The sequence below is a fragment of the Neolamprologus multifasciatus genome, chromosome 20, assembly GCF_963576455.1.
Source record: "Neolamprologus multifasciatus chromosome 20, fNeoMul1.2, whole genome shotgun sequence".
Taxonomy (NCBI): Eukaryota; Metazoa; Chordata; class Actinopteri; order Cichliformes; family Cichlidae; genus Neolamprologus; species Neolamprologus multifasciatus.
In genome coordinates, this window is record NC_140458.1 from 15665222 (window position 1) to 15681888 (window position 16667).

At 43.5% G+C, this 16667-nt stretch overlaps 1 protein-coding gene across 4 annotated transcripts; it reads right to left on the bottom strand.

Annotated features, from left to right (window-relative positions):
- Positions 1-532: 532 nt before the first annotated feature.
- ncoa6 (nuclear receptor coactivator 6) lies at positions 533-15228 on the bottom strand. 4 transcript variants are annotated; one of them, XM_085145438.1, is made up of 17 exons: positions 15101-15228; positions 11645-11982; positions 11046-11201; positions 10778-10900; positions 10406-10528; positions 9503-10309; positions 9253-9384; positions 6922-8230; positions 6700-6815; positions 5906-6441; positions 5576-5812; positions 2417-5444; positions 1997-2053; positions 1853-1883; positions 1358-1399; positions 976-1109; positions 533-885 (listed from the first exon to the last, which is right to left on the bottom strand). In XM_085145438.1, exons 2-17 carry the CDS (start codon positions 11940-11942, stop codon positions 839-841), a joined length of 7176 nt encoding a protein of 2391 aa, XP_085001564.1. In that variant the 5' UTR covers positions 11943-11982; positions 15101-15228; the 3' UTR covers positions 533-838. The 4 variants fall into 4 exon arrangements, with proteins under 4 accessions (XP_085001564.1, XP_085001562.1, XP_085001563.1 ...); XM_085145436.1 differs by having other exon boundaries at positions 6700-6818; XM_085145437.1 differs by having other exon boundaries at positions 6700-6818; positions 11645-11974; positions 15095-15226.
- Between the last annotated feature and the right edge of the window lie 1439 nt (positions 15229-16667).

Below are 16667 nucleotides of genomic sequence, written 5' to 3' on the forward strand. Positions count from 1 at the left end.
CAAATCACCAAAGTAAACTGGGCCTGGGCTTGTTGCAGGGATCTGAAGTTACTAAACATTTTGTGAGTGTATGCACTAAAACTTAGGACCATATAATAATAAATATGTGCGTGATGAAAGTTGGGCAGCACACTAACGTCCTTACTCCACTCTGTATGCTAGTATGTGTCTGACCATTTCACTCTGATTTTTTCCTCGTCCTTTTTTTGCCTTTTTGTCAAGTCTGTCTTTGTACGGACCTGCCGTGTTCTCCGTCGTTTTGCACATAACTGTTTTTGGGGCAAATAAAATGCAAGTAGGGATTAAAACCGCAGAATTAATTATTACCGGTGCTGGAAATACTAGGACTTGATGCAGTGTTTTGATTTTGTTGCCACGGGTACCCACAAAGCAATGCGCGAAAGTCACCTGGTCTGTCAATCTCTACTTTTACTGGTCTGGCCCGCTTAAAGTCTGACATTCCTGTTTAAAGCAACTAAAGAGCGAATTAAGGGCAACACACAGATCAAATGACTCATTCCCACAGAACAAAAGCGGTAGAAAATTTTATTTGTTTTACATTATACCGTCATGACAAGCTGCACCATCTATCTTCACATGATTAATCCAGCATTTCATATAAAAAGCACATTCACACAAACTGTATGCACACCTTCTAACTACAATCTCACGTGGACACGACAATAGCATGATTCCTTTTAAAACAATCTGTACACAGGTCTCTTCCTCTAGTAAAAATTTATAATCCTGCTCAGAGAAACCATTATCAAGTGATTCACAGCGGGGAAACAAAAACATTTACAGTACATTTCACAGGTAAACACAACTGTAGTCGTGCCTACTTAGACTTCCTTCTCTTGGCCTGCGTGGGGCTCGCTCCAGCTTCTGTCAAAGAGAAGACATGCATTTGTGTCGGGGAAATGGTAGCAGGCACAGCTTGGATATAGTGATTGATACTGTGTCTTTTTTAATTACCTTTCACAGCAGCACTGGTTGCAGGCCTGGCCGATCTCTTCCTAAGGCTGCTGTCTGCTACTGGTTCCTCCTCCACCTCTTTCTCAGCCCGGGAGCTGCGCCTGCTTGGCCCTTTGGGCTTCTCCACAGCAGCTCTGGGAGAACAAGATAGAAAAGGGGAAAAAATGGAAAAGAAAAGGAGAACAACACAAGAAAGTGTTACCAAACAGACAACGGTGTGAGTTAACTCTGCTCTAGTCAGAGAAAGATATAATACCAATCAGGACTCTGCTGTTTTTCCTCGTCTACCACAGATACTGTCCATCTTCATCCCAACAGCATCCACTACGCTGACATGATCACTGCTTGTGTCTTTTCAGCACAAACGTGTTAAAATACATACCTTGAGACTAAGTTGATGGGCGCCTTTCTTTTCTTTGCCCATCTGTGATAGAAGTGGAAAAACAGCGGTAAACTATACACTGTGCTGAACAAAACATGGCTTCACTTCCCCCCACCATAACACGACAATCTCCAGGAAAAGAAACATGGCCATAAAGGTCAGCGGGAGAGCTACAATTTGTTCTGTGATAGGCTGCTCATTGTTCAACCTTTTGACATGCATTAATATAATTATATTGTTGCATGCTTATCATACGTACCCATTGCTGGGGCCACTTGGCTCATTGATTTCACCATGTATCCCTCCGTGGCCAAGCAAATGAACTCCCTGAGTTTCAGTGAAGCTTGAAATGTCTAAGCATTTCTTCTTCAAAAGCATCAATCTTAAGATTAGGCCAGCTTTTTCAAAGATCAGCAGTAAGGGACACCTTAAAAACCCTAGCCCGTGACACATTACACAGCAATTAACAAACCATAACAAAGAACATGATCTTACCCCTGTTCCGAACCAGTCGAAGCCTCTTCACCTGAATAAAACAAAAACAGGAATTATTCACGTGCAATTTAAATCCCAATTGCTTATATTCTATTTCAGCGAGAAGTATTTTAACAGCTCAAAAACAAGGATAACAACACTAACCGGTCTTCTCGGTGGCAGTAGGTTCCTGTGACTGTGGAGCTTCTTGTTGAATAGGTGCTGGGAGGTGAAAGAATAAAACAGTTCAATTGACATATCTAAATAAATAACACATTAAAATACACACCACTAACTGTTCACATATGGGCACATGTGATATGATATAGCTATGTAATTGTATATAGGGAGCTAAGCAGTGGATTCTTCCCACTATGGGAATCAGTTGCCAGAATATTTGCACAGAGAAACAGCCTTTCTCTATCGAAAAAGACATAAACATTAAACAATACTTCATACATAAGCTAGCATTATACACGTTTTTTGTAACATACAATAAGTGGACCTAAGCACATGACTGACATGTGGTGCATTAAGGTGCTCATCAGCTTCAAAAATTAACGTAGCTCACGGCTGTACGTTTACCTGCTGTGGTCTGAGTGGTTTCAGCAGCTGCTCCAGCTGTTGGGATGGAGGGCTCCACAGCTGTTGCAGGGTCAGACTGGCCTGCTGGAACTCCGCTTGGTTTAGCAGCTGGAGAGGATGTGGTCTGGGAACCCTCCTGAACAGGTCCATGTGTGGCAAGGGTTGGAATAATGGACGGTACTGGACTTTGCACAAGAGGAACCGTGGAGAGCACAGCTGAAGAAGAAACACCAGTGGGAGTACCAACTACAGCCACAACAGGAGCTTGAGATGTTACAGCTTGCATTGGGGTTGAGACTGAAGCTGGTGCATGTGCTTGAGTCTGGCTTATAATCTGAGTAGGAGCAGTGACTTGACCAGGAACTGGGACTGGAGATGAAACTGCAGGTATAGCAAGGGTGTTTTGGGAAACAGCAGTAGTATGGGGGGCTTGTGCTTCAATCTGAATGGCTGGACTAGCAGGAGGATGAAAGACCTGTGGTGGCACAGCCCCTGTGTGCCCCTGTGCAGGCCTTTCCACAGGACTTTGCTGGGAGTCCGCTGTAACAGAAACAGCTACAGCAACCTGTGCAGGCTTACTTCTTAACTGGGCAGTTGGAGATGAAGAGACAGGGCTTTTCCGGACGGTGTTAACAGCCCCAGGACTAGAGCAGGGAAGAGGAGAAGCCAGAGGTGGCTGAAAGGGAGATGCTGAAGGGTTGGGATGAGGAGATGGCTGTGGAACTGGGTGAGATTTTGGAGTAGAAGTAGCCTCACCAGGGCTTTCTGTTTTGTTAGCTGCTGGGTTACTTTGAAGACCTAGGGGAGGTGCTGGGGCCGGTGATGACATACTAGTGGCAATCTGAAGCTGTCCAACAGCATTTCTAGTGGGCTGACTGCTGGTCATGTTAGTCCCTGAGGACTGGGTAGAGCTTGGAGCAGCAGAAAGTTGGATATTTGCATTTGACACTTGGATAGACCCCACCATGGTGACTGACTGAGATACAACTGTAGTATTGGGAGCCACAGATGAACTTGGGACCTGGAAAATTGGGTTGATAAATACAGGGGTGGTTGTGATGAACTGAGGAGGTCTGGATGCTGAGCTCTGCTGCCGGATGTCCTGAGGTCTAATGTTCCTGTGAGGGACAGCCACCATAGTTGAAACCATAGATGTGGGCGGCTGTGAAGCAGGGGCAGAAGTGATAGGGTTTGAGGCCACAAACACAGTGATCTGGTTGGGGGAAATGGTGCTAGAAGAGGCAGGGATCTGTATGACTGAGTGGACACTTGTCACAGTTTTAGGACTAGGGCTTGGTTTAGTAGCCGAACCAATTGGGTTTACAGCAGAGCTAGAGTGCGAACTACTACTAACAGTGGACACAGAACTAATCTGACTGGAAGCAATTGTACTGGGGTTTACACTTGTGGTGGCATTAGTGTTGGTACTGACTGTGTGTGTAGGTGTTGCATTTACATTTGAACTAGGAATGACACCAAGACTGGAAACTGGGTTTTGATTAAGGCTGGGAGTGGTATTGGAGTTCATGCTATTGGGAGGATGTGAACCAGGAACTGAAACAGGCAGTAAGTTAGGACTGCTGGTAGGGACTGGGACAGCAGGTTTGAGTTTAGCTTCGGTTTCTGCAGTATTAGCAACAGACACTGCCACATCTGTGCTTTGGGAATTACTGTGAAGTGGTCTTTCTGGATCAAAAGCAGACTTAGGACTGTCCTTTCCCATTACATCCCTAACAGTACTACTCTGTAAGGGTCTCAGGGACATATTTGGAACACCTGTGTTATCCAGTAACTGGTTTAGGGAAGTCGGGGCTGCTCTGATAGCAGGTGAGACCTCGGACTCCTGTACAGGTGCTGAATGCGTCAGCTGCCTATCAACAGTGCAAGCCTGCAGTTCCAAGTCAGTTTTAGGCTGCTGAGGTGCAGGCAGACGAGGGCTAGTCATTCTGGGTGCTGATAACTCCCTTAAAGGCTGTGGCTGTGACTGAGACTGTGGTATCTGTCGCTGCTCTGCTGTTATCATTCCCTGACTATCCCTGACTCCATCAGCAGGGTTACCTTGAATTCCATGAAGGTTGCTCTGGGTCTGCTGCGCCTCCATGGAACCAGTCACTTGTGAAGCCATAGATACTGGACTTGGAGGTACTGAGGTAGGGCTTAGCATCATTGTTTGCCCCTGAGGACTGACCAACTGCTGCTGGTGTGGAGGGCCAGTGACAGCCATTTTTGCCCCTTTCTGTCTTCCTGGACTCGGGGTGGCTGACTTACGACTAGAGGCTGGGCTTGACCTCCTACTATTGCTGGGACTTGCCCTCTTACCCTGCACTCCAGCTGGTTTGTCCTGTTTAGCACCTACCATCCCAGCACCAGAACCAGCAGAAAATGCCTGCTGATTGTTGTTAGTGTTATTTCCACCAGCACTGCCATTGTTGTTTCCTGGTAAAGTTAGGTTAGGAGGTGCCTGTCCAATGGCTTTCAGAGTTGTTGGATTAAGACCTTGCTGATCAAATCCCCTGTTTAGGTTTGGCTGCCTTGGAGGCAAAGGAATGTTAATTTTGGGAGGAAAAAGCCCTGCAATAGAGGCATTTAGCCTCTCGGGTGAAAGGTTAATTTCTGAGGGTTCAGTACTGGGTGGACGATTGGTTGGGGTGAGGGGATGGTGGTATGGTCTGGGGCTGGCTCTGTTGGGGGTTTTAGGTCTTGAACTCTGTGAGGTTGTGGGCACATTAGGGAAATGAAGACCCGGCATGGGACCTCCTTGTTGAGGTTGAGTGGGTAACTGCTGCTGAGGACTAGCTCCTGTATGCTGGGGCATTTGCGCTGAACCAGGGACTTGCTTCATCATGTGAGTGTTGGAGGCCTGATTGCCCACAATCTGTTGAGTGCCATTTCCTGGTTGTCCCCCCATTTCTGGGCCACCAGGTCTGTCCTGCTTTGAGTGGGCACCTGAAGGGGCTTCTTCAGATCCAGTTCCTTGGGGAGCCTGTCCTGCATCAGAATGGGACATTCGTCGTGCAGCCCCTGAAAGCTAAAAAGTAGAGAGGAAAAACAAAGGCAAATTGTTCATATTACATTTTTGGACTCCAAACTTAAATGCTAAAAAAAAAATAGATGAGAATTTCAGCACTATGTTAATGTATGTCCCAACAGGGCCCTCACCTGTGGGTTCACTATCAGGGGCATTCCTCTGGCTTTGTCAGGTGATGGTGGCACCCCTCCAGGTCCTTGAAGGCTGATCATCACAGGCATGTTGCCTTGCTGTGAGACAGGATGTCTTTGCACCTCAGTTTGATTGCCCATTCCTCGGGGAGGTAGCTGCCCTCCTGGAGGGATGGGCATACGATTCTTCGTCTGCTCCTGCTGCATCTTCAGCATCATCATCATCTGCTGTTGTTGCTAGAAAGAAACATGAGGCTCACTGCTAAGTATGAACTGACATATTGTTATGCTAATACCAAAAATTGTCACTAATGTACATAACTTCTTTACCTGCTGTTGCAGGTGTGGTTGCTGTTGTGGTTGCTGCTGTAGCTGATGAGGGTGCATTTGGGGCTGGCCTTGACCTGTAGTCTGCTGTCCTGTCATTCCCTGCTGTCCTTGCGCATTCTGGAGACCTTGTATCTGTTGCATGTGTTGCATCTGCTGCTGCTGCAACTGTTGCTGCTGTTGCTGTAACTGTTGCTGCTGCTGCAACTGTTGCTGCTGTTGCTGTAACTGTTGCTGCTGCTGCAACTGTTGCTGCTGTTGCTGTATTTGCTGTTGCATTTGCTGCTGCTGATGCTGCATTTGTTGTTGCTGCATCTGCTGTTGTTGCATGTGCTGCATCTGTTGTTGTTGTTGCTGTGATGGTGGTTGTTGCTGCTGCTGCTGCTGCATCTGCTGTTGTTGTTGCTGTGATGGTGGTTGTTGTTGCTGCTGCTGCTGCTGTTGTTGTTGCTGCGATGGTGGTTGTTGTTGCTGCTGCTGCATAAATTGCATGGGTACTTGCTGCAGTACTCTCTGATCTCCAGGCTGGCCAGGAAAGCCTAAGTAAAAGCATAAAAAGATTTACAAATAAAAATAAATAAATAAATTGAAAAAAAAAATTATATATATACACACACACACACGTGTGTGTGTGTGTATATATATATATATATATATATATATATTTATTTATTTATTTTAAAGATGCCGTGTATTAAAAAAAGGTTACTGCAAATACATAATGTTGGGGTATTTACCCTGGGCCAAATGCAACTTAAATGTGCACAAAATAACTAGAAATGTATGTTGCTATTTACCTGCAGGCCTGTTAGCAAATTCAGGGTGTTTCTGGCCTGCGTTGTCTAAGCCCATACCATGTTCACCACCAATATTTGGCAGTTCAGCATCCTCCATGCCAGCAGCCACTTCAAGACTACTAAGAAGAGAAAGAAATTGTTGAACAATTAGACAATTAACCAATGAGTGATGAAAATAAATTGCATCCCATGGCAAAAACTGTTACAAGTACAAATTATTACCCAAGTCCCTCTACTTGCTGTTGACCTTCTCCATCTTTGGGCTTCTTCTTGCGTGCTGGCTTCTTCTTTTTGGGTTTGGCTGGATTTCCCCCACCTGCTCCTTGTTTTCCTCCTGGTCCAAATTGGCTGGCTGAAATATCACTCTGCAGCAGATTGACCAGCAGTGGGCTAGTCAGTGTAACATCTTTGCTAACAGGAAAGCCACCTGGCTGTCCACAAGGTCCTGCAATCTGCATCTGACCTGGAAACTGTGAGTTGAAATTAATGCCATGACCTGGAAAGTGCCCATTTCCCATCTGCATGTGCTGGGGGCCTCCCATCATGCTTTGCTGTTGCTGTGCCTGCATATCAGGAACCATTTGTTGTACTCCCAAATCTCCTGTCCCACTGTTTGGATCCCCCATGGCATGTGGATGTTGCTGAGCTGCCTGTTGTTGTTGTTGCTGCTGCTGTTGCATCATGGCTTGTTGTTGCTTCTGCTGCTGTTGTAACTGCTGCTGTTGCAACTGTTGTTGAATGAGAGGGTGCCCTGAAGGCAGTCTCATCTGTTGCCCATGCATGCCCATAGCTTGATTAGGATTTCCAGCAACAGGAACCTGCTGAGACTGTTGCTGATTCATCTGCTGGTGCTGCTGTTGCTGCTGCTGTTGCAGCTGCTGTTGCAGCTGGTGTTGTTGCATTTGCTGCTGCTGAAGTTGAGCCATTTGTTGTTGTTGCTGTGGAGTCATCTGCTGTGGGCCAACCTGACCCTGGAACTGAGCCATGTTACCTGGTACATTTGGAGAAGGGCCACGCATCATCTGCCCAGGCATAACCCCGGCTGGCATCTTGCCCCCGAAAGCCTGCTTGTTGCCTTGCATCTGGTTGGCAACCATTTGTTCCATCATTGAGTTTTGTTGCTGCTGCTGTTGTTGCTGCTGCTGCTGCTGCTGCTGCAGGAGCATGGCCTGGTGCCCTTGGCCTCCAACCATCTGACCCTGCCCATGCATCACCCCCTGGCCTTGCTGAGGCATCATCTGCTTGGGTGGGGTCATCCCTCCTCTCTGCCCTTGATTGATGGGCCTTGAGAGGACAGTCTGACCTGCACCCTGGCCTTGAACCATCTGGCTGGGGGAGGAGGACACAGGCTGGGCCTGATGCTGGAGGCCCATCATCTGGGTCTGGAGGCCAGGCTGTTGCTGGCCCATACTAGGCCCAGCAGTTGTACCAGGTGCTGAACCTGCCATGCTACTTTGAACACCCATAACATTAGGTGGAGCATGGGGTGGTCCCTGCATTGAGTTTGGTGTAGAGGCTGAGGGTTGAGCTCCTAATGCAAAATGGGTTGGGGAGGGACATAAAAACAATAACTTAATGGATTTCATGTGAGGTAATCAGCTATTATGCCTTCTGCTAACTGCACACAGAGCCAGGCTTTGTTAAATTAGATTATAAAGTGTCCAGAGATAAATTACTATTAGTCTACTATAAGTCACCTACTATTATGTGAAAGGTGTACCATCTGAATTGCTGGAGAAGTGAAACACGTCCAAAGGAAGAGTCGATTAAATTTTGGTGTGAATTCTCATCGCTTTCTTTAAAGCCCCGGTCAACCACTGATTACTAGTGAAAATGTGTTATCGCTTATGCCAACAACCTAGGTTGCTGAGTTGCTGATGGGTCTCTAGGCCTGCTTGACAAAATAGAGCACTGGCTTTTTGCAGAGTTAAGATCGTGCTCTTATTCAATGTGTCAGTCTTACACATGTTGCACTGACACTGACAAATACATTCTCATCTTTATCAGAAACGGCACAGGTGGATCCATAGGATAAATAATTTAAAATACATTACTCTAATATTTTAATGAAAAACTTGATAAAAAAAAAAAAAAGACGAATTGTGACTTGGTCTTAACAAGGGTAAACAGAATACATTACTCTTAAAAAAAAAAGGAAAATAGATTAAGCTACTTACTGATGCCATTTTTTTAATGAACCCTTTTATTTTAGTACAAATGGCACTGTATGGCCTGCCGACCGCTATTAAGTTTGTCAAAATCAAAGTTAAGGCCTATAATGAATTTATTGCTATTTATTATACATTATTGCATTATTATACATTATTAACTATTTTAAGCTGTTTCTCAGTGATCTAATAATGCTAAACTACACTCTAACAATACAAATATATTTATTAAATGTAAAAAATTCTGATTGTCTTAACAGTTTACTGGCCAAAAGAAAATAAATAACTATATAAAAGATGCCCATTTTAATGTATTAGAAAGCAGATAACTGTGTTGCACCTAAGACATAAATCCCACACATGTGCAGTGTTGTAGACATTTTACCTGTGTGAGCCATTGCTTGGCTGCTCTGTAGCTGCTGGCCGGGTCCTCCAACGGAGGTTCCTGGAGTGCTAGCACTCACCTGACCTTGAACAAAGTTTGGGGTTGGAAAGCCTATGGGTCGCTTTGGCATACCTGCATATATAAAACATTTTGATATTTTAGACATCTTAGAACCAAATACGTATTGTTTTTCTGATAACCAAAAATGTGTTTTTAGTGTGACAATAAAGAACTATGAAGAGCATCTCACCTGGGTGAACTTGGGCCCCAGGCTGTCCATGCTGGGGCATTCCCATGAATGCCTGCTGCATGTTACCCTGTTGACTGAGGGCTGCCCTTCCTGGTGAACCTACACCCTGGGGGAAGCCCTGTGGAGTTGTAGGTCTCTGAGCCATCATAGGTGGTGTCCCTGGTGAACCCTGCTGAAAAGGAGATGAGGACGAACCAGGGGATTTGGCAGTGAGGTTACCCTGTGGTCCAGTAGTTGGTGGTAGGGGTGGAGGAGGTCTTGGTGGCCCTGCAACACCAGTGGCAGGCTGTTGACCTTTAGGCTGGGGAGCAGCAAACTGACCCATTCCAGCCTGTTGTTGTTGTTGCTGTAATTGTCCCTGTCCCATGGCACCGAATACCTGCCCAGCCTGCTGGCTGCCAACTGGGTAGGGGGGCGGAGGATGACTGGGGGTCTGAACTGTAGCAAGGGAAGGTGGGCGTTGAACCATCTGTGCTTGGGGTGGGGGCTTTCTCCAGGCAGGGCCTCCTTGGGCTGTGGGTGGTTGGAGGACACCAGGAGGCAACTGATTCCAGCCAGAGGGCGCAGCCATCTGGCCTGATTGGTTGAATGGAGGTCTAGGTCCAAGTTGGGAGAGCTGAGCCTGTTGCTGCTGGTGATGCTGATGTTGTAGCTGCTGCAGTGCAACAGGATTGAGCGGTCTCCCAGCCTGTAGAGCCTGCATGTGATGGGCAGCTTGAGGAGGCATGGGGCCTGAGCCATGGGGACCAGCCTGTTGGTGCTGAAGTTGTTGCTGCTGCTGGACTGACATCATTGGATCCATCGCATCTGTGAGTCAGGAAGAAGCAATTTTTCCTGTTACAGTACAGTATAAGATGCAACATATCTTAAAATGCAACATGTAGAGAAATAAGAAACCTGAACCTGTTTGTGAAGGTGGTCTCTGAAGTCGAGGGTGGATCTGTCCACTACTACTTGGTAACATAGTCTGACCTACCATGCCAGGCCCTGGAGGAACCATCGATGGATTAGCCATTCGAACCCCCCCTAGAGGAAATATATGCATATTTATTCATTATGAAATACAAAAATAAAAATAATACAAAAATGTGTAAATTCTTTGCAAACAAAACAAATTCACAATTACTAACAAGACCACATTAGGGATAACAAGAACCAAAAAAGAAGTATCTAATACAAATTGTAATTTAATATTTCTTTTACTAGTTTTTGAATAAACAAATTTTCAAGAACTTCCTATGGCTACTCTGTGTGTTAATTTGAGTAAAGTAATACCTGGACCAGGCTGACCAGGAAAACCAGCATCCATTCTTATCTGACCAGGTGCACCCATTGGTCCATTCACCCTGACTTCTTGTCCTCGATTTGGTCCCATAGCCACATTGATGGCACCTTCCCCTGAACATCAATGGACAGAAACAATAAGTAACTTAATCTGTACAGAAAGTCCTGTTTGCATGCTTTATATTGAAGTGCCATAGACAAAAATGGTCTCATGCATCCTGCTTTGATGTGCAGTGAACCGTGAGGACTGTGCAGTTACCTTCTATCTGGACAGAGAGAATCCCCAGGTCTCTGAGCTGCTGCTGGTTGTTCTGGGCCAACAGACGGAGACGCTCAGCAGCATCCCGAGGAATGTTGAAGGTAACCCGCACACTGTTCCACGGCTCCACATGCTGTGGTTGAAGCCGTTCAGGGCCTAGAGGAGCAATAATTAATGAGGTAGTCTTGCAATTACAGTGCACAGGAGGGAATTTTTTTTCTGGTTATTTGGGGGGGGGGGAGAGACCAGGACACAAATGGTAACATATCTGCATTTACAATCCTTGTAAAACTTGTTTTACAAGACAGAATCAAAGTCAGTGTACCATACATCGTTAAAGATTCATGACATTAGAATGCCATTTTATATTGTCAAGTGTCAACAGACTCCTAAGAGTCAACATTACAATCAGAAACATGGAAAGATCCAAGTGGATTCTGCTCAAGACTGATATAAATGCAGACATCAGTAGAAACAACTTTCAGTAGCACTTGAAAGTTTGCATTTGTTCATCTATTAATGAGCAGCTTTTTAAAATGCAAATTGTCAAACACAAATAACTTTTTCAAAATAAAAGCATTAAAGGAAATAGAACTAACCCATATCAAGCACGTTTGGTATCCCTCTGAGGATTGTCTCAAGTTTCTGAATGAAGTCTTCATCATCCATATTTCCTTGAAAGGCAACAAAGACTGTAAAATCTTCTCCCTCCCCACTTTTTCCTTCCCCGCCATCGTGCTTCTCACGTTTCTCTTCTTCTGTTACTGTGCTTTCATGGCAACTGTCAGCATCCTCTCCTGCATCATCCCCAACACCAGAGTCCCTGTCGGATTCATTATCAACCTCTAGGTACTCCGTCCTCTGGGATGTCTCAGGTGGGGTGCGGTGGTGTGCCATCCTCCCTTCTTAGTAGGAGTGGCGTGTGAGCTGTTTTACGCTGCAATCACACATTAGACATAGATTAAGAGTATAATAGGGTAGGCCTGACACAAAGTTTATGTTAAGCCACATGGTGCCTGATAGACCGTATACAGCCAATTATTTTATTTTACATTTTAACTATTTTAACTGATACGTGACCTCTGTTGAAACCCAAACCAAACTAACTATACTGGTTCAGAAAAAAGATTAAATACATAAATAATCCCAAATTCATTTTATAATCCACAATGTCTCAGTTGAAAAAATAAAATAAACTGGACAGCATCAGTGTTTGTGACAAATAACTGAAAATGTGAGTTATAATTGATTTTTTTTTTTAATATGTATTATATATTAGTATAATATATATGCTTGATGGCTCAGTTGTATGTGGTGGCACCAATCTTAAAGGGAAACAAGGTAAGGACACAAAGTTCTATGAAAAAGAGTTGCGTGACCCCTCATTTGTTTATATTTTCCTTCTAACGAGTCAGACTTTGGAAACACCACACAGAAAGGCCCTGGCCTGATGGTAGATTTAAACTCAGGCCCTTCTTGCTGTGAGGTAACAATGCTAACCGCTGTCACATTGAGCAGTTTCTGAGTGGAGTTTACATGTTCTCCCCACATCTGTGTGAGTTCTTTCCGGGTACTCTGGCTTCCCCCTACAGTCCAAAGACATGCAGTTAGGTTCGGTTAACTAGTAATATGGTAATTCTAAATTGTCCATAGGTGTGAATTTGAGTGTGAATGATTGTCTGTCTCTCTGTCTGTCCTGCGACAGACTGGCGACCTATCCAAGGCATACTCAGTCTAGCCCTATTGCAGGTTGGGATAGGCTCCAAAACCCCAACAACCCTGGATAAGTGGAAGAAAATAGAAGGATGGAGCTACACTTGCTTTTATTTTTTTAAGTGGTCTCTAGCAATAGTTCTCCAGGCTTTCTGAAGGTCTTTCAAAGATTTTCTTTGGCTTTTTCATTCACTGTCCATGACCATTTCAGAAGAATGTGGTTTTATTTGTGAAGTCACTTAACACTGACCTATGAATCATTCAAACAAAAAAAGGCACCTAACTAAAGGAATGACCCGTGTTGTGTCTACACATAACAGGCAAAGAACCTGTCTAAACTGTATCTTAAGGCACTTTGTTGCAAGCAGCCTGTTGCAAAAACATCATTTGTTCCCAGGACACATCTTGTTTTGTTTGAGGTGAAACAAAAAAAATGTGTCCTTAAAAAGGTGGGGTACAACAGAAGTGACAGGCCTAAAATGAACTACATACTGCAAAAAAACAGTACCATTCTTAAGTGAAAAGAGGAAAAAAGGCAGTGGCATGCCAAATTACGCCTGAAATGGACCAAAAATTAGAGTGATGAACTTACAGAGTGATGAACTGAAATTTGAAAGTTCTGCAGGGCTCTAGAGTGTGACCAATTTGGTCGCACATGCTACCTAATTTCTTAATGGTGTGACTAAAAAAAAAATTGGGTTAGGCTAGGTTGCACCAGTGCGACCAACCATTCGAGTAAATAAAAAAAAAGTCTCTGTGTGGTCAACAGCAGACACACATTATGCCCATATCGTGGTCTAAACCAATGAGAGATAGTCAAGGGTGCGGGACCTCTCTGATTGGCCGTGGTCCAGATATTCCTGTAGGCCTACGTGTGTGTACGTTTGAAAGTGCAGGTGGATAGAAAGGGGTAAGTAGCCTAGGCCCGATAGAAGTGGATGTAGCTGTGAGTAATGAGAAAAGATGAAAAGAATGCTTGATAACTTTTTCGTTAAGTTAAGGCCCAATCCGTCCGAAATTCATAGCCAGTGTTCTGACACGGACCCATCATCCTCTCAGGTTATGTCTAATACTGGTCTGGAGACGGCATCAGATAATAAGCCACATACGATCAACTCCGAGCCAGAGCCCACTGAAAGTAAAAGGGGGAAAGTGTATACATTTCGAAGAGAGCGTCTTGACCAGTTTCCCTGATAAGATACAGTAAAGCTGACAACATGATGCACTGCAATGGAGGATAGTCCATAAGCTATCAAGCTGTTCTTTTGTGCTGGTCCAACTAAAAAAAAAAAAAGTTAGACGCACCAGTGCAGCCTTGGCAAAAGGCTAGTCTACAGCCCTATTCTGTGTCAAATGGCAGATAATGTATGGGAGAAGTCAGGAGAGAAAAAAGTATCTACAATCATCTGTCAAACAGGATGGACCACTCTGTCTTGGTCTGGGGCTGCATTGAGGAAAAGCACCGTCAGATTTTGATCCACTATACAATAGCATGGTGGCATGGTTGTTAGCTCTGTTCCATAGAACTATTCCTAAAGGCTACTTAAGGAAATTACTTGCCTAAAAGAAAGCTTGCCTAAGAGTTCAAGCTTTTTAGAATTGTACAAACTCTGCTTTCACCTCATATACTGTATTTTTACACATGTTTAACTAAATCTCTGCACCATTTTCCAAGCAAACTGAACAGAAATGAGTAGTGGCTCAAGACAATAGCACAGTACAGCAAAGACCTATAAATTCCCGTCAAGTATGTAAATGGCCATCATTGCAAATCATACGTTAACACACCTGTAATACAATGACGTCACTTTGACCGGTGATGGTGAACTTATTATCAAAGACATGTCAAATAACAGAAGATTGTTCTTTAAGAGGTACAGTTATTTAAAGTATAGGTTAATTTCCATCACTGCCAATTAAAGTGTTACAACACATAAATTTACTGCCATGAACCGTAACTTGCTTTACAACAACGGCCCAGCCGTGGCACGGGCCTTAGCGCAAACATAAGCTAACGTAAAGCGATCAAAATCCACAGGGCGACCACAGATTGCCCATATCCTATGCTGCTGTGCATTTTCTTGGCCTCTTGAGCACATTTAATAGCCGAAAGTAACACGGTTTTCACCACATTGTGAAAGAGGTCAAAATTAACGTCAAGGCTGTTCCCCCTGGCTTCTCCATAGGCTCCAGTTAGCGATCGTTAGCTACGTTAGCTGGTTAGCACAGAAGGTAATTCAGCATGAATGCATTGAAACGCAATGCATTAGCTTTCCAATTCCCTAAGTTTAGCTTACAACATAAGGTAAGTAAAATAGGCGTAAGAAAAGCAAAAGCCTTACCACATATATTCATCTGAAAATAAGTTGAAGCAGTCGGCATCTGCTTGCTAGATTAGCTAACAAAACATGAATCAAATACAGTGTAAATTTACAGCAAGTTACAACTTCCGGCGATGATTTTCAAAATAAAAACAGAGGAAGTGACAACGTTTTTGTAATAAAGGTAACTGAAGTAAATAAAAATAATTAACATCATTCTAAAATTGTAATAATAATAATAATAATAATAATAAATATTATTATTTTATAATTCGGTTTTGTAAAATACCAGCTGAATAATTTTAAATGGGCCTTTTCTGTCAAATAGAGTAGTGGGGTTGTCACTACTTGTTACTACCACATTAGAAAGCGCTATGGAATTCTGTCAGTATCACACATTTGCACTTGTATCTTGTAATTTTAATTGGTGTGACTATTTTTTTGTTTTGTTTTGGTATTAAATATCCCATAATATTAGTAATTAAAAATAGACACTTGTTAAAAAGCTCAAAGCAGTAGCTTTGCTTTGAAACAGTTTTTCACAAGCCGTGGTGGTAAAAAAGTTAAAATGTTTAACAAGAGGTCAGTTGGGGATTGTTGTCTCACTGGTCTTAGGGTTAGTTCTCACAGGTATGACAAATCTTTTTGTTTGTTGGTTGGCAGAATGGTTTGTGTTGAGTCATGCACAAATAGCCAGCCCAATTTGTTGTCTGAAAAAATAATCTCACAAATATTGTACCAGTCCAGGGGTGTACATTTGTCATAATTGACCTGGGTAAGTTACAGGGTTGCTAGATCTTTAGAACTTTAAAATACATCTCTTTCCTTACATGTATAACTGAGCATCCATCTAGACTTTCATTCTTCTTCTGACATGTTTACACTGACTTGTTCATTATTGCGTAGATTACCTGTTGTAAAAATCCTGCACAAAAAGATTTTAAAAAGATTCTGGCTGTTTTAATGATATCAGTGATACAAAACTTCAGAATACACTCATGAATGTGGAATCTGTTCTCATTTGTTTTTGTGGCTTTAATAAAGGTTACATTATCAAAGCACTGCAAATTCCTTAACTGCTCATATGTAGAATAAGTCACAATAATTATCACTGCTTCAAATTCACAGTTTAAATACACAGAACACTAGGTGGTGTTCAAACTTATTGATGGCTCTATCTGAAAGGCAGAAAACCCCCTCACAACATTATACATTCTTTTTTTAATCACAATTTTTTATTGAAACCCAATTAATAACTATAGGTACAACCAAACCTGCTATGGGGTTGGTTGTCACAAAGTGTCAGTGTTGGTGATGGTTAATTACGTTTTGTTGCAATTAATTGCAAAAATGAGAAGGACACACATTTTGATTGAACAAAGGAATGGTTACTGAAGGAGTACTGAAAGGGCAGTTTGTGCAAGAGAAAAGCATGTGACAACCAACCCTGGTCTACCACGGTTTACCTTATTCCTTCAGTTTTTGGTCAAATACAGTACAGTACAGTACAGTACAAAAGCCTTGACCCACCTCTCATTTCTTTATACTTTGCTTGGAAAATGTTTGCTTTCATGCATTACCCCATATA